The sequence below is a fragment of the Colias philodice genome, chromosome 30, assembly GCF_061535455.1.
Source record: "Colias philodice isolate Cphi_HAF_F1 chromosome 30, ilColPhil1 Martin Lab GWU primary, whole genome shotgun sequence".
Lineage (NCBI taxonomy): Eukaryota > Metazoa > Arthropoda > Insecta > Lepidoptera > Pieridae > Colias > Colias philodice.
Genome location: NC_143115.1, coordinates 1,828,442 through 1,847,500, shown reverse-complemented (window position 1 = coordinate 1,847,500; position 19,059 = coordinate 1,828,442). Strand labels below are relative to the sequence as shown.

Sequence of the window (19,059 nt, the reverse complement as noted above, 5' to 3'; positions counted from 1 at the left end):
TTAACGAATTTGTACGCAACCAACATCTTCTTCTTTTGATCCCTCGAGTATTTTCTTAGGGGTTCTTTTTTCTTTTCCCCTATATTCATGTCCGTCTGAAAAAATATACATCACAAAATTATAATTATATTTTTTTTTCTTTAATTATTATTTGATATAGTAGGGGTTCGTTTGAGTTACATAATTACGAGTTGTTAATAAGATAATAAGAGGTAGTTCGAGAAAAAAAATAGAAAATTTCCCCTCCTACATACTTATTTGAATTTGTATATTCACATAGACTATTTTAAATGTTATAGAGATCAACCCATAAACATTTGCAAAGGTGGGACCTGCAAATTTTACGTTAAGGACAGGTTTCATAGAAAGCCTGTGTGTGAACGAAATCAGATGATGCCTTCAACTGATTAATAAATCGTAAATACAAGTACCAATGTGTATGCTATCTTGAAGTACTTGAAACGTAAATAAATAAATAAATAAAAAGCCCGTTTATTTCCAATCCACAAGAGATTTTGTTACAGGTAGTTTACATACTAAAAGCTATTTTACATATTAAAATTACACTATTTTTTTAACTTAAATTTTAATCACTAATACTAATTTAATTTTTTTTTTTCTATTTATTTTTAATTTTTGACGTTATCCAGTATCAGTACCATTGATTGGAACCCCTTCTCGGGTATAGGCCTCCTCCAACTTTTTCCAGGTATCTCTGTCCTTTGCCTTTTTTCTCCATTCGTTTCCTGCTATATTTTGTATATCTTCTATCCACCTTTTTTTAGGGCGTCCTACATTTCTTTTTCCCTTCGGCCCTTTCCATATAGTTGTCTCCAGTGTCCATCTTTTGTCCGTGCATCTTGCTATATGTCCCGCCCATTGCCATTTCTGTTTTAGTGCAAATTGTAAAGCGTCGATGATTTTTGTCTTTCGTCTTATTTTTTCACTTTTTACTTTTTGTATTTTTCTTATTTTAAGTATACTTCTTTCCATTGCTTTCTGGCATGCTACTATTTTACTTTTTATTTTGGAGCTGTATGTCCACGTTTGGCAACCATATGTAAGGGTAGGTAAGACACATGTGTCCAATACAATTTTTTTTAGATGAAGGGGAAATTCGCCTTTTAAAATTTCCTTTAAGGACCAGAACTTTTTCCAACTTATATTAGCTCGCCGCACTACCTCTAGTTCTTCGCTTTTGTCTTCGAAGGATAGTTGTTTGCCTAGGTAGATGTAATTGCTGACATATTCAAGTGGCTTTCCATTTAGGAATATAGCATGTCTGTGGCTGTTCGTCAGTATTTTTGTTTTGTCCTCGTTCATTTTAAGACCTACTCTTTCACTTTCTTCATTAAGGTTGTTTATCATTTTATCTAGTCCTTTACTTGTTTCAGCGAAAAGAACAATATCGTCTGCGAATCTGAGGTGTGTAAGTTGAGCTCTGTTTACTCTTATGCCATCGAACTGCCAGTTAAGATTGTTAAAAATGTGTTGTAGTACCATTATGAATAACTTCGGTGAGAGCGGGTCGCCTTGCCTTACTCCTCTGCAAATCGATATATCCGGACCTCGAGACTCTAGTTTCACCTGACTCACACAACCCTGATAAATATTTTTCAGGACCTTTACGTAGTTTTCGCTTATGTTGCACTTGCTTAGTGATTCCCAAATAGAATCATGTGAGATCGTGTCAAACGCTTTGGCATAATCGATGAATGCAATGTATAGTGGGCGGTTGAACTCCTGATATTTCTCCATCACTTGTTGTAATACGTGCATATGGTCTGTAGTAGAAAAACCTGAACGAAAACCTGCTTGTTCTACAGGCTGGTAGATATCGATTTTCGGAGCTAGACGGCTTTGCAGAATTGACGCGAACAATTTGTATATACTTGAGAGCAGACTAATCGGACGATAGTTAGAAATATCTTGAGGGTCACCTTTCTTATATAGGAGAATTATATCAGATCTTTTCCACTGCACTGGCACCTGACCAGTTTTCAGAACCATGTTAAACAAGTAGGTAAGTGGGCGAGCTAGTAGGATAGCGCCAGCTTTAAGTGCCTCATTTTGTAAACCGTCTGGACCTGGACTTTTGTCTGGTTTGAGTTTTTTAATGTGCTTGATGACTTCCTCTTCATTCACTAATGGCACGTCGTTGATACTTTGGGAAGTCGCTGTTGCTACATCAATTGTATTGGTAGTAGGGTTGGATTTTGTATATAATTTTTTGTAAAAATCTGTAGCACAGCTCAAGATGTCTTTTCTAGTTTCAGTTACTTCAGATGTCGATTTTATGTTTGGGATCCAGGTTTTGTGGGTTGTTAGTTTCTTGTAGGCTTTTTTTGTGCTTCTGTGTGTGTTTAGGTTATTCTCAATTATTCGGTACCTATGGTCTTTGTAATCTTTGTTAATCGCTTTACTTGTAGTTTTAAATAATGTGCTTAGTTCTTTCTTCATTTCTTTAGACTTTTGCTTTATTTTTAAAAGTTCGGTTCGTCTTGTAAGAAGCGCTTTTGTAGATTCGCTAAGTATTTCGTTGGTAGTTTTTAATTTTTTATTTTCAGATCTGCATGCAAGGCTGACAGTGATGGCGTCAACTAATTTATCGTAAAAGGTTGGAATATGTTCTTCTTTTTGTGTTTCTATTTTAAGTATGTTAGTCTCTAAGTTTTCCAAGTATAATGATATGTCTTCATTAGTTTTGAGTGGCTTAGGTTGCGCTTTGAAATCTGTTCTGCTTTTTTTTCTTAGGTCTAGAATATACGTAGCTCTAACTAAGCGATGATCAGACCGGAATCCAAAGCCATGTAAAACTTCTACGTTCCTAATCTTTGTGGGTTGATTCGACAATATAAAATCAATTTCATTTTTAATGTTACCACATGGTGATAGCCAAGTCCATTTGCGGTTATTTCGACTTTTAAAGAAGGAGTTCATAATTGTAAGTTTATGCTCAAGTGCGTATTGTATCAGTTTCTCTCCTCTTTCATTTCTGATTCCATATCCGAATTTACCAAGAACAATGTTATCGCTGTCTTCCGTGGTGGGTTTGCCGATTTTGGCATTAAAATCACCGATAACGAGTACTTGGTCAGCTGCCTGGCTTTGGGCTACTTGCAAAGTTTCATAGAATAAGTTGATTTCTTCATCTGTGGCCTTTTCAGTAGGTGCGTATACTTGTATTATTGTAAGCATTTGATTGTTGTATTTAATATTTAATAGTGCAACACGGTCTGAGAGCGCTGTGAAGCTTACAATGTTGTCTTTATATTCTTTTTTAATTAAAAAGCCGACTCCATATAGGCCAAGTGTTTCGCCTTTGTGACAGAAAATATAATTATCATGTTCTTCGATTACATAACCCATTCTTCTCACTTCCGCCAGTCCAAGTATGTCAATCTTTATTTTTTGTAGCATGTATGTTATAGTCCATTGAATAAAAAGTTCTAGAGTGCGTGAGTTAGTAACGTAAGATGTTTCTTCGGAAACATGTCAAGAGTCCCTAGGTTATAAACATACTAAAACCCCGGGACACTAGGAGGAGCCCCAGAGTGGGGGGAGGGGGGAAATGAGTCCATTTTTTCATTTTTCGCTCAAATCTCAAAAACGGTACATGTTAGAGAAAAACTTTCAAGGAAAAGTTGAAAGGCCATAAAGTTATCTACAAGTTGTACCTCAATCATTTTTTCCTATATCCTACCGTTTCTGAGTTATAGGCAGTAAAAAATGATTTTGGCTCAAACAATTTCCCCATACTACACATCAATCGATCAAAAAATATTTATTTCTTCCAAAAAACTCAAATGTGCAATTTGTGACCAGTACTGATAGATTGCTCTTAATTAGGTCTATAATTGGTAAAATAAACAAATTCCTCCATGGAAGCCTTTAGGAGGAATCGATTGTCAAAATATTATATTAGGGCAGTTTGAGTTACTGAACTTGATCTTTTTATTTTTTTCTTCCAAAAAACTCAAAAGTGCAACTTGTGACCGGTACAGATAGATTGCTCATAATTAGGTCTCTCATTGATAAAAATACTAGATTCCACCACGGAGGCGTTTACGGGGAATTGAATTTTATTAGGGTAGTTACGATACTTGAACTTTTTATTTTGTTTCTTCCAAAAAACTCAAAAGTGCAACTTGTGACCGGTACCGATAGATTGCTCATAATTAGGTCTATCATTGATAAAAAAACCAGATTCCACCATGGAGGCGTTTAGGAGGAATCGATTGTCAAAATATTATATTAGGGTAGTTTGAGTTACTGAACTTGATCTTTTTATTTTTTTCTTCCAAAAAACTCAAAAGTGCAACTTGTGACCGGTACTGATAGATTGCTCTTAATTAGGTCTATAATTGGTAAAATAAACACATTGCTCCATGGAAGCCTTTAGGAGGAATCGATTGTCAAATATTATATTAGGGTAGTTTGAGTTACTGAACTTGAACTTTTTATTTTTTTTCTTCCAAAAAACTCAAAAGTGCAACTTGTGACCGGTACAGATAGATTGCTCATAATTAGGTCTATCATTGATAAAAATACTAGATTCCACCACGGAGGCGTTTACGGGGAATTGAATTTTATTAGGGTAGTTATGATACTTGAACGTTTTATTTTTTTTCTTCCAAAAAACTCAAAAGTGCAACTTGTGACCGGTACCGATAGATTGCTTATAATTAGGTCTATCATTGATAAAAATACCAGATTCCACCATGGAGGCGTTTACGGGGAATTGAATTTTATTAGGACAGTTAGTTAAAAAGTTCAAGTATCGTAACTACCCTAATAAAATTCAATACCTCCTAAACGCCTCCATGGTGGAATCTGGTTTTTTTATCAATGATAGACCTAATTATGAGCAATCTATCGGTACCGGTCACAAGTTGCACTTTTGAGTTTTTTGGAAGAAACAAAATAAAAAGTTCAAGTATCGTAACTACCCTAATAAAATTCAATTCCCCGTAAACGCCTCCGTGGTGGAATCTAGTATTTTTATCAATGAGAGACCTAATTATGAGCAATCTATCTGTACCGGTCACAAGTTGCACTTTTGAGTTTTTTGGAAGAAAAAAATAAAAAGATCAAGTTCAGTAACTCAAACTGCCCTAATATAATATTTTGACAATCGATTCCTCCTAAAGGCTTCCATGGAGGAATGTGTTTATTTTACCAATTATAGACCTAATTAAGAGCAATCTATCAGTACTGGTCACAAATTGCACATTTGAGTTTTTTGGAAGAAATAAATATTTTTTGATCGATTGATGTGTAGTATGGGGAAATTGTTTGAGCCAAAATCATTTTTACTGCCTATAACTCAGAAACGGTAGGATATAGGAAAAAATGATTTAGGTACAACTTGTAGATAACTTTATGGCCTTTCAACTTTTCCTTGAAAGTTTTTCTCTAACATGTACCGTTTTTGAGATTTAAGCGAAAAATGAAAAAATGGACTCATTTCCCCCCTCCCCCCACTCCGGGGCTCCTCCTAGTGTCCCGGGGTTTTAGTATGTTTATTACCTAGGGACTCTTGACATGTTTCCGAAGAAACATCTTACGTTACTAACTCACGCACTCTAGACCCCCCTTGGAGGGACTCATTCAATGGACTATTAGTTCTATAAATTTTTGGTAAGTTGATAGTGATCTTACGTTGAACGTTCCAATCCTTAGAGTCGTTTGTGGCAATTTTTCCTTTCTAGGTATTACTTTGGTATTAGTTGGAGGGTTGTGGTCTTTTTCCCCCACGGGGACCAGCCGGCTTGGGGGAGGTTGATTTTTTATTCTAATTTCTTTATCCATTTTATATTGTTTTTGTTTTCGATCGCCGGTAACTGATTGCTATTGTTTTGGTGTTATTGTTGAGAGTGTTGAAAGTGAGTTTGATCGGCCTCTCATCATATCAAAAGCGTTTATTCTACTATTTTTTGACGTGCTTGGTATTTGTTGCTTCTTTGGCTGTGCTTCGACTTGTGGTGATGTTGATTTTTCTCTCTTCCTTTTATCTATGACTTTTGAATTTTCTTTTACTATGAGTTTATCGTACTTTATGTACGCCAAGTTTCCTTTTTGTCTTTCTTGCATTAGTTGGGGTTGCAGTGACTTCCTAATTTCTAATGTTTCTTTAGAGTAGTCTTCTGTTATATATAATTCTTTTAATTTCTTTTTATTTCTCATAATTTCGTTTTTTTTCCATCCACTTATCAATGAGAGAAGCATAGGCCTTGGTTTACCATTTTTATTTTTTGATCCGATCCGAAAAATTTTATTTATTTCATAATTTTCTATCGTTATGCCTAATTCCTCTGTGAAACACTTTTTAATGTATTTCATTGCATCCAGTGTCGACTGCTCCTTTTCCGCTAAACCATGAATAATTATATTATTACTCTTCTTTTCTCGCTCTAGAGACTCCACCTTCTTTTCCAGCTTTTCTACTTTAAGTTTAAGTATATGATTTTCTTCTACAACGGGTTTTAATTTTTCTTCCATTTTTACGAGCAATGTGTTGGTAAGTTCTGACGTTTGATTTTGCATTTCAATCTTCATCTTGTCGAATAATAGTTGAAATTGTTCGTCCATAATTTATGTGTAATTGTATAATAATATAAAATATTCTCCCTTTTTTTGTTTTATTTTTTGTCAGTGGCAACACTGCAACCAGGTTAAAGAATGTAATTTTGACATCTATGTGTCAGCTGTCTTTTATTATGACAGTTATGACTTATGAGTTAATTGCAAGATTGATACCAAATGCTGTTCTAACCTCAATGTTTTGCCAATATTTGTTGTTCAATCTTCCTTGTAAATCCAGTAAATAGCGCGTTGAATATTATTAGGATCTCTCAATCACACTAAGAATTTTCTTTGAATATAGTAATATAGTTGAGACTGTGACTTTAAACTATTATGTGGAATATTTTATACGGAGCACTGACACTTTGATGTTTACAATACGAAGTACCGGAACCGAAACGTATGTAAGCGTAATATTTATTAGCAAACAATATCGCTATTTGACATAAATGTAGCAATATAAGCATCTTATCAGTTATCACAGCATCTTTAATTTAGTTTTGCACGCCTCATAAGCGAAGCGTTGAGGTGGGTACTACTGTCACTTCGCGCAAAACATCTGATTTTTCAAACTTAAAATGTCTTTATGTATCATACATTGCACTTGTAAGATAATACATACACACACATATTAAGAAAAAACACTATTTTTAACATTCATGATATTTTTGATGTCATTTTTGTTATTTAAACTAGTTAAAAAACAGTTTAAAAAAGTTCTGTCTTGGACGTCCGTGTGTCTGTATGTGCGGAGGATTTTCTTGTTAACACGATAGCGACCGAAATACTTTACTAATCGAGTCTTTTTTTTTCTCTTACGCTTGAGTATGCTCAGGAATAGAACCCTTTCATTTTTCAGGGTCTGATTCGATGTGGTTTAATTGTTATTAAATAAACAAAAATAATAATTAATAAATAATTATTAAAAAAAATTATGAGGCGTGCACTTTTGGATTTTCCAAATTATTTGACTTTATAGTTAATGCCAACTTACTTATCATACCTTCTTGGGCAGTCCCAACCATGTATCCAGCAACTATTGAACTCGAAATTTCGAATTCGAATTTCGACATTTGAAATTTCGAAGTTCGAAGTTCGACATTTGAAATTTCGCAGTTCAAAGTTCGCAACATCCGCTCAGTTTTTAGCGAACTACACTTACCAGCATCTCCTCAAACCGGCGTTCAAGCTGGTCATCATCCAACGCGTCTATCTTGCTCGTATACTCCGCGGCGAGCTCCATATCGACATGGCGGGCCTCTAACGTCATTACCTGACTATATGTTCGTTTCGAATTGAGCCAGACATTTCGAAATACATTGCACAGGTCGAACCACGTATCCAGCAACTATCGAACTCGAAATTTCGAATTCGAAGTTCGAAATTTCAAATTTCGAAGTTCGAAGTTCGCAAAATCTGCCCAGCTAACTACGAACTGGGCAGATTTTGCGAAATTCGAGATCTCTTCTCTTACCAGCATCTCCTCGAACCGCCTCTCAAGCTGGTCATCATCCAACGCGTCTATCTTGCTCGTATACTCCGCGGCGGGCTCCTCGTCGTCGGGCCGGGGCTCCGCGCGCGGCACCGTGTCGTACCCGCGCTCCGGCCCGCCGGGCGCTTTCTTCGGACGGCCGAACCATGTGTCCAGCTGGAGACGGGTAAAACACGTTATTGTAAAAAAATTGTAGAATCATAAATATTTAAATCCATACTAATATTATAAATGCGAAAGTAACTCTGTCTGTCTGTCTGTTACTCAATCACGCCTAAACTACTGTACCAATTTTCATGAAATTTGGTATGGAGATATTTTGATACCCGAGAAAGGACATAGGCTACTTTTTATCCCGGGAAAATGACGCAATCCCGGAAATCCCACGGGAATGGGAACTATGCGGGTTTTTCTTTGACTGCGCGGGCGAAGCCGCGGGCGGAAAGCTAGTAGGTATATCATAACTGCAAATTGTAAGTATTGAATGAAATAGCTGAATAGAACCGTGGTAAGGTTAGATTTTTGTTGAGATTTTTAATGCCGAGGGGTCTCTCTCTAATTTATTTTATAGTGACCACTTATCATTTAACTATGTATCGTCAATACTAATATTTGTAGGCTGTATTTACCGCTCAATTTGTTTTAATTATAATCTTGTTATTATCAAATGAACATAGCAACTGCAAAAGTTTTAAAAACAATGATATGGCTACCTAATTGCCAAAAAAATGGTGTAATATTTTTAATTTTAACTAATAATGTGGTAATTTTAACCACTCCCCTTGCATTTAGTAACAGAATGTAATATGTATTATGTAGGAAATTTCTACACAATGCAAATTCGACACCGTCACCGTCTCGTCATATTCATTGTACTTTATCCATTACCGTCCTATTAAGGACAATTCAATGGATGACGTCACGTTCTGATTTATTGAATGTAAATCTATACTTATAGGCATATACATTAAAATTTTAACTGGCCGTCTGTACGTAATAATATATTATGTATAGCTATACAGACTATACTAAAAAATTCGCATGGGAATGACCAAGAAGCTTATATCTAATACACTGGAGATTTCAGTATGAACATTAACTTGTAACAAGAAAATATGACCTTGAATGACGCCTGTATGTTTTTTATCCCTTTCACACCTAACTAACTACACTAATCTCCAGTGTATTAGATATAAGCTTCTTGGGAATGACATATTTCCCCACGATAAAAAGTCTAGCCCATATAACTCTCTACTCAAAAATTTTAAATCGCTCCATCCCAACGTGATAATAAGACAAACAAACACACTTTTGTAGATTTAATAATACGATCATGAATTATGATTATTTTTATATTCTATTCAGGATGAATGATTAAAGAATAAAGAAAAATTAAAATGACAGTTTTTTATTAATAATTAGACTTATAGACTAGAGTAGATAATTTTTGAAACAAAAAAAAAATCGCAGTCGGATGAAACCCATTAGAAAAGGAGGGGAATATGATAAAAATGTAAGGAAAAATAAATTACGGTCAATCCGAGTTCGGGAAGCGGGAGGGGGGAGCTTTTAAGAGAAAAAAATGGTTTCTCTCGATTTCCGACAAAACTACAAGTCCTATAGAAAAAAGTTCAATGGCAAAGTTGTAGGTAATTAAAATTTCTACATTTTTTGTATTCACAATTTTTTCACATAACCTAAAAATTTAGGTGAAAAATTCAAAAAACCAAGATTTTGGTCTTTTATTTCTATCTACTTCAAAGTTTATTTTTTTTCTACGAAATTTGGTGGAAACTTACTTTATTATGTCCCAAATACACTGTAATTTATTTGATTGAAAATATTTATTTTTTCGCCTTATTTTGAATTAATACCAAAAAAACAACCTAATTTTCAATCGAAAAGTCACCCGTCAAAATATCAGCTTTTTTCAAAAACTTGGGATGCCTTTTATTCATTGAAATCTCTACTTTCATATGGTGTAAAAAAAATAAACACCACCATAGTAAATGTTCTCAGGAAATGCATACAAACAGTCTGAAAATTAGCTTTTACCAAATCAGGCACACTTCTCGAACTACCTGAAATGTTTTTATCGACATCATTTTGCTTTTGAATATGCTGTAAAATATTAAACTTAGAACAGGTAATTATTTTTCTTTTGAAATATTACCGAAAAGCCGATACAAGAGAAGATATAGAGTTCAAGAAGTGTGCCTGATTTAGTAAAAGCTCATTATCACACTGTTTGTATGCATTTCCTGAGAACATTTACTATAGTGGTGTTTATTTTTTTTTACACCATATGAAAGTAGAGATTTCAATGAATAAAAGGCACCCCAAGTTTTTGAAAAAAGCTGATATTTTGACGGGTGACTTTTCGATTGAAAATTAGGTTGTTTTTTTGGTATTAATTCAAAATAAGGCGAAAAAATAAATATTTTCAATCAAATAAATTACAGTGTATTTGGGACATAATAAAGTAAGTTTCCACCAAATTTCGTAGAAAAAAAATAAACTTTGAAGTAGATAGAAATAAAAGACCAAAATCTTGGTTTTTTGAATTTTTCACCTAAATTTTTAGGTTATGTGAAAAAATTGTGAATACAAAAAATGTAGAACTTTTAATTACCTACAACTTTGCCATTGAACTTTTTTCTATAGGACTTGTAGTTTTGTCGGAAATCGAGAGAAACCATTTTTTTCTCTTAAAAGCTCCCCCCTCCCGCTTCCCGAACTCGGATTGACCGTAATTTATTTTTCCTTACATTTTTATCATATTCCCCTCCTTTTCTAATGGGTTTCATCCGACTGCGATTTTTTTTATCTTTTCATTATTTTCAAAGGCTTCTACCCCAGTCTATTAGAGCAATAGGTGCAACAGCTTATTATTTTATTTGTTGCCGTCTGTTGTTCTGTCCGTTGTACCAGGATAACAATGTTTTGTTAAAAGTGTGTTTGTGTAAATTTCAACAACATTTATATTTCCTTCTAATTTTATTAAAAACTCACCGAAAATGGCGATCTCTCACGCACATAATCACCAACCACTCTTATTGTATCCATTTTATTATAATTTTTATATACTTAACTAACGGTCCGCCCCGGCTTCGCCCGTGGTACATATGAAAAATAGATGTTGGCCGATTCTCAGACTTACCCGATATGCACAGAAAATTTCATGAGAATCGGTCCACCCGTTTCGGAGGAGTATTCAGACTAACATTGTGACACGAGAATTTTATATATAAGATTACGTCATCCAATACTAAGAAAATTAATCACTCATCCATCAAAAATTATCACATCATGTTTAGTTTGATCTTTGATGATACTATCTTCTTCTTATATATAAAAATGAATCGCAAAATGTGTTGGTAAGCGCATAACTCGAGAACGGCTGAACCGATTTCGATAATTCTTTTTTTATTATATTCCTTGAAGTACGAGGATGGTTCTTATGTAGAGAAAACATAAATATGTACCACGGGCGAAGCCGGGGCGGACCGCTAGTAAATTATAAAATAACACTGATTATACCTAAATGAGGAATTTTAAACTCTTTAGTTATAATTTAAACCATATTTTATCAAATAATGTATCCTAGTATCCTACTAATTCCTGCTAATATTATAAATTCGAAAGTGTGTGAGGATGTGTATGTGTGTGTTTGTTACTCTTTCACGCAAATACTATTGAACCGATTACAATGAAATAGCACACATATAATGTATGCTAAATGTAATTTGGATTAACACATAGGATAGGTTTTATCCCAGAAAGCCCACGGGAACGGGATCTATGCGGGTTTTTCTTTCGAAATGCGGGCGAAGCCGCGGGAGAAGAGCTAGTAAGAACACTAAAGACTTAAACGATCACTTCGCATAAAATAAATGTACACCAAAGGTACACCAGTATAATTGTATTCTTAGTTATTACGCACACATTTAAAATAGAATTAAGGTCGTATAAAAACCTTCACTTTTACGAAATTTCTTATTTTAAACTCATTTCCAAAAATATACAATTAAAAAAAAACTATTTTTATAACTCCCGTATAGTAGGTAAGTACATATTTAAAATTCGGCTAAACTATTTTTAATAAATTTACTATCCCGTGCGAAGCCGGAACTAGTGAATAGATGACTTTATCTTTTATAAATTAAACCACTCTTAATATTTTTATTACAATCTCCACACTATTATTATTTATTCACTTTAAAAATCACAGTATTTCGCACTACCACGTGCACTCGAGTTTATATCGCGAAATGTACTGATTTTTGGCACTAACACCTGTGCTAACACTATAATAATTATCTTCTTCACTTCCCACGTTTTAGGGTGCTTTTCCACTAAAACTATCAATAGTATCGCCACAGAATACATAATAGTAGCTAAACGCTACAGAACGGACATTCTCCGCCTCCCGCCAAAATTAAACACTTACCTCACCCCGCTCGATCACGCTATAGATGGCCCGCATTTTTTCGTAAGGACGATACGCAACGAAGATTGGCAACATTAATCAAATTGACTTAATGTAATTTTATTATTTTGGATTTGTGATTATCGTTTTTTCGTAGAAAATGGTTAGATATTGTGCTGTTTACGGATGTATTTCATCAAAAAAACGCGAATTTCTTTACGCTAGTCACAATTAATGTGCGAACCCTAAAGCGTTAACACACACATATGCACTCTCTACAGTGTGACTGTCAAAACGATAATTTTGTATGGAGTGTCCGGGGTGTGGTAAGTTACCACTGGTAACGCTTCAAACTTCAAACTAAATGAAGCGATATGATTGGTTATTTTATATTTACAAACACATTCCTCGCTACACATCCTCGTACATTATTGGTAGAAAAGCACCCAAGGGTTGAAGAAGAAGAAGAAGAAGAAGAAGAAGAAGAAGAAGAAAGATCATTTATTTGACTCCACAATAATAACAAACACAATTGACACAGAATACAATACTTAATTAAAATTAAAACAACACAACATGAAACAAAACAATACAAGTACCTATAATAAATGAAAGAGTAAAATAAAATAAAATGAAGCCGAAAAGTGGAGCCAAGCCAAGTCGGTTGCCAAGTAAAGAAGCAGTGCCTTTTAACATGCCATTATATAAACGTTTTTTCTTTCTTTCTTAATTCTTTCTTTCTTTCTAACACGCTTTTATTAGCTTCTATGTTTGTATGTAACCGACTCTTTAGACTCGATTTTGACCCACTTTAAACGGACAGATTTAATTCAAACTTTGTACACTTATTAAGGATCGGTGACAATACAATAATTTCATGAGTTTGTACGTGTTACTCACACGCATATATTTTTATAGATAGATATAGATAAGGATAATAACCTCTATAACATAATATATCTTTAATATATTTTAATCGCGATTAGGTAACAAAATACGTGTGATTCATCGTGATAATCGAATTATTTCTTAATAACACAAGAAATTCCCGTCTAAATTAAACTACCTAACGCCAAAAATTTTTCAAATCCGGTCTACCAATTCGCGAGATAAGCGTATACAAACTCATATTATCGCTAACACATAAAACAATCATAATTCTACTTACGTATAACGGATGAACGCTCACAAATAAATATTATTAGCAATGACATTACGTGAATGAGTCTGCGATGTTTCTTAGAAATAATAAGGGTATTTTTATAATTCTGAAACAATTTCGATATCTACACTAAAATGATAAAGCTGATTATTAAATTTGTTTGTTGGTTCGCGCAAATCTCAGGTACATTCATCAGGTATCTGAAAAATTATTTCAGTGTCAGATAGCCCATTTATCCAGGAAGGTTATAAGGTATATGTATAGTATAGTATCACGGTAAGACCAATAGGAACGGAGAAATGCGGGTAAAATCGCGGAATACAGGTAGTCATTATTATTTTAGTATATATATATAAAATTCTCGTGTCACAATGTTAGTCTGCATACTCATCCGAAACGGGTGGACCGATTCTCATGAAATTTTCTGTGCATATCGGGTAAGTCTGAGAATCGGCCAACATCTATTTTTCATATGTACCACGGGCGAAGCCGGGGCAGACCGCTAGTTTTAGTATATAAATAACGATATGTAACTTCTGCCCGCACTTGGCCAGGGTACAATTTTTTGTATACATTATTACCTAATTACTTTAATACCTCGTTAAAAATCTTCTTTTATCTATACATATAATAAATCTGTAGAAGGGTTAATTCTGTACATTGAAAATATTGAAAAAATAAATAGCAGGGGGTGTTACTGGATCGATACCAAACCCAAATATGTGATTAAAAAAATTTTTGTCTGTCTGTCTGTCTGTCTGTATGTGAAGACATCACGTGAAAACTACCGGTTCGATTTCGATGAAACTTGGTATAATTATACCTTATTATCCTGGGCGTAAAATAGGATACTTTTTATCCCGGAAAAATACGTAGAAATAAATAAATCTTAATTTTTCCGCGCGGACGGAGTCGCGGGCGGAAGCTAGTACATACTAAAGCAGTAGGTACTAAAGATAATGACTTCATAATACCTTGGAAAGCATCCAAAAGTAAGATCACGTCTTTGTTTGTATACAAACACATCATCGCCAATCTTATTTTAGTGTCATTCATCATCACTGTTAGAAAAGAAAACAATGAAACTCTTCAGTTTTATAATATGTATTTATTTGTATAGCGACGCGGTTGGCGCAGTGGTAAAGTAACTGCCTACTGAGCCGACGGTCCCGTGTTCGATCCCCGGTCAGGGCAAATATTTGTGTGATGAACTCAATTATTTGTTCTTGGGTCTGGGTGTTACTATCTATATGTGTATTTATTAAATATTATATTTATCATCGCCTAGTACCCACAACACAAGCCTTAATTGAGCTTACTGTGGGACTAGGTCGATTTGTGTAATAATGTCCTATAATATTTATTTTATTTATTTATTTATAGATAATGCATTTGTCCCATACCCCACTAGGGGACACGGGATTTCACCACACCTCTATAAAACTAAGGTCACTATCACACATAATATGACCTTCCGATTCGCAATGTTGTTATAATGATGTAATATCTACTAATGCAATGTCTACAGAAACCAATGCTAAATGTTTTTATCGTCCTGACAATGAAGAGTTTAATTCATAATTCATAATTCATAATTCTTTATTTACGTTAAACATGGTATTTTTAGATGTTACATTTTTACCTATAGTAGGTACAACATGTTTAGCCGTCATTAAAAAACATCATGCAAATTTTATAATTTTATATAAAACAATGGGTCCAATTAAATTATCAAATGTTAATTACAAAATTAGTACTTATATCATATAAATTAGCTTGTCAATTATAATGTTATTTCTCGTCATCAAAAAATTCTTTAATACTGTAGAAGGACCGATTAGTTAGCCATTCTCCTAATGCTTTTTTACATAATTTGCCATTATTATTTTTAAATTTATTAGGTACGTGATTATAAATTTCAATACACATAAAAATACAATTTTTGTTATACAGTTCAATAACATATCAAAGCACCTACATCCTAACCTTTGTTATAAATCTAAAATGGCATATTTATATTATCAACTAGCAAACCGGACGAACTCCGTTTCGCCACCAGAGACACCTTTTCTTTGCTATAAACCTCACGGAGCCAGAGACCTTTCCAACGAATGCAAAACCGTGGAAATCGGTTCGTGCATTTTGGAGTTATAGCGTCAGGAAGGAAAACCTGACTTATTTTTATATAGTACTAGCGGTCCGCCCCGGCTTCGCCCGTGGTACATAATTACGTTTTCTCTGCATAAGAACCATCCTCCTACTTCAAGGAATATAATAAAAAAAGAATTATCGAAATCGGTTCAGCCGTTCTCGAGTTATGCGCTTACCAACACATTTTGCGATTCATTTTTATATATAAAGACTAGCGGTCCTCCCCGGCTTCGCCCGTGGTACATATTTACGTTTTCTCTACATAAGAACCATCCTCGTACTTCAAGGAATATAATAAAAAAAGAATAATCGAAATCGGTTCAGCCGTTCTCGAGTTATGCGCTTACCAACACATTTTGCGATTCATTTTTATATATAAGAGAAGATAACTAGATAACAAAAAGTATTTGACAATGATGATAATATGATGTGTATAGGCAAGCAGGGGCAATAAGTAGATCAGAATCGAGCATGTCAGTTACATATAAACTGAAATATTTATTTATTCCATTAGACTTCTTCTAGAAGCACTTTCGAATCGTCATTACACATTTTAACAATTACCAACTCAAACTCAAACTCTAACATTTATTTATTCAATTAGACTTCTTCTAGAAGCACTTTTGAAACGTCATATACATATTTTTAACATTTACCACCGATTCGAAAAGCAGTATCTATGGAGAAGAACCAGCAAGAAACTCCATAGTTGCTCTTTTAAAATCATGTCAATATTACAATTAAAACACAAACAGGCGCAACTAATAAAAGCCTGTTAAAATATATAAGTATTTAGATATGTCCCGTTTCGCCAACTTTAGATATGTACTATTTAAAGGACACACAAGTAAAATACTTAATTCCTACATATCTAGGGTCCACAGGACCTCGATTAAACATAAAACGTATTTAATAATCAGTACACAAGTGTGTGACAACATTGATGGAGCCTCAATAGAACCTTGACCGAGTGTAGTGCAACGGTATGTGTATTTAGAATACTTGTAAATAAAATACGTATTATATTCTTCAGTTTTACAAACATACAAAAAATTATATAAAATAATTGTAATAAAAAAGAGCGTGTGTGCCAAGCACACGTGTCAGAAGTGAAAGTTCTTTGGCAAGATTAAAAAATACCGAATCATCGCCTTACTCCATGATGTGACGGCTTATGTGACGGTATCGCCATGACACGACCTTGAAATTTTAGGTACTCTCAACGCGCCTAAAGTTTCCCTTTAAAAATTATATAAAATAATTGATATTGTTTAAATAACTAAAAAAACACGCTTACCTTTACCTACTCATGAAATTTTTGTATTGTCAACGATCCTTGTTGATAAGTGTATTGAATTAAATCTGTCCGTTTAATTGGGTTAAAACTTAAAATCGAGCCTAAAGGAGTCGCCTACATTCAAACTTACAGGTGAAGCTATAGTAGAGCCATTTTAATAGGCAACATTTGACAGTTCAACAAAATTCAACAACGTAACCCAGTAACGACGACATAGAATAACATGATATTTCGTTTTGTTAAAACTGCACATTTGCTTAACTTTTTTCAATTACGATTAATAATAATGACCGATACAAGTAATTTTAAGTTTTGATTTTACTGATAAACCATTCTAAACATAATAAACAATTTCTGATTTAAAGAACTGACGTAGCTACAATTTTGTGTCAATAAACCTTTTTTCTTTTTAAATAGCAGAGACGTTACTCTATATTTCAGACATCTAGAATCGAATTCATTGATTACTTGGGAATAATTTAAAATTGACATGTTTCAAGTTCGATTGTCAAATGTTTCAAGTCCGTATCGATTTATTCACTTTAATCGATGTTTTTAAGCAGGTTACCACCCTACGAAGATAAAATTGATAGATGTAAAATGTTGCCTATTAAATTGGCTCGATTATAATAAGCTTCACCTGTAAGTTAAGCGCGATAATATTCGTGTGGCAATGTTAGTTAAGTCTTCTCCCTTAAAAAATCTAGATCTAACACCAGATTTTTGCTAATACCCTCATTCATACACCCACATTTCAAACTGACTCGAGACGCATATTTCTACAAGGTGACATCACTATGATATCACATTGGGTCATTGTCGACTTGTTTCTTATATTACTAGCTTTCCACCCGCAGCTTCGCCCGCGCAGTCAAAGAAAAACCCACATAGTTCCCGTTCCCGTGGGATTGCCGGGATAAAACCTATCCTATTTCCCGGGATAAAAAGTAGCCTATGTCCTTTCTCGGGTATCAAAATATCTCTATACCAAATTTCATGCAAAATTGGTTCAGTAGTTAAGGCGTGATTGAGTAACAGACAGACAGACAGAGTTACTTTTTCATTTATAATATTAGTATGGATTATAATAATAAATATATATTGACTTGCATTTTCTATGGAATTTGTTGAAAACCTGTTTTGATTATTAAGAATTTGTTGATGATTAATGTCGTTTTGCGAAGCTGTTATTCTTCTAAACTTTTAATACGAGTTCATTTGTTTTAAAGTTAAAATTAGAAAAAGTGTGTTAGCTCTAATTATGAGAATTATATAAACACATACACACTTCTCGAACTCTATATTTTCTCTTGTATCAGCTTTTCGGTAACATTTCAAAAGAAAAAATTTCATGTGATCAAAGTAACATGAGTAAAGTAAAAAGGACTTGTAGTTTTGTCGGAAATCAAGAGAAACCATTTTTTAGCCTTAGAAGCTCCCACTTCCCGAACTCGGATTGTCTGTAATTTATTTTTCCTTTAATTTTTATCATATTCCCCTCCTTTTCTAACGGGTTTCACCCTACTGTGATTGTTTTTAGGTTTTTATCATTTTGGAAGGGATTGGCCCTGGTCTAAAAGTTTTTTCTATTCAAACTTTAATTACAATTAATTATGGGTTAAGTATTAAAATTCGCAATATCTGTCTTGAATTACCTATTCCTATTTTTACTCCATTAATATTTAATATAAATACCATTCATAAGTTGCCTGGAAGATCACTCTTAAGTGAAGCCGTCCTCTATACTAGTTCTAAGTTGAATCCTATAGTTATACACTAGCAAAACAAAAAACCAAAATAAATACCCCTTTCCGCCTCCAAGTCTCCCTGCGCCGAAGCCGCGGCAAACTGTTGTATTTATTATCACCCATTATCACTTACACTTTATATATTACACTTGGCACTTGGCACTACGTCATATTCACTAGACTTTAGATTGACTT

At 34.0% G+C, this 19,059-nt stretch overlaps 2 protein-coding genes across 2 annotated transcripts in view; both read right to left on the bottom strand.

The window, feature by feature from the left end:
- dia (diaphanous related formin 1) overlaps positions 1-19,059 on the bottom strand; it is a 46,200-nt gene extending 27,141 nt beyond the window's left edge. The window contains exons 1-3 of the mRNA XM_089713514.1: positions 18,922-19,059; positions 8,060-8,233; positions 1-95 (exon numbers count right to left, since the gene is read on the bottom strand). The exon at positions 1-95 is cut by the window's left edge and continues 7 nt beyond it. Of these exons, the coding sequence (XP_089569640.1) occupies positions 1-95; positions 8,060-8,233; positions 18,922-18,987 (335 nt within the window). The 5' untranslated portion in view covers positions 18,988-19,059. The remainder of the gene's footprint in view (positions 96-8,059; positions 8,234-18,921) is intronic.
- On the bottom strand, positions 5,639-6,656 carry LOC149475398 (uncharacterized). The gene has a single exon (XM_089713267.1). The coding sequence runs from the start codon at positions 6,589-6,591 to the stop codon at positions 5,851-5,853; it is 741 nt and encodes a 246-aa protein (XP_089569393.1). The 5' UTR covers positions 6,592-6,656; the 3' UTR covers positions 5,639-5,850.

Coding starts and splice junctions, on each gene's coding strand:
- LOC149475398 (XM_089713267.1), bottom strand. CDS start 6,591: ATGGACGAACAATTTCAACTATTATTCGACAAGATGAAGATTGAAATG.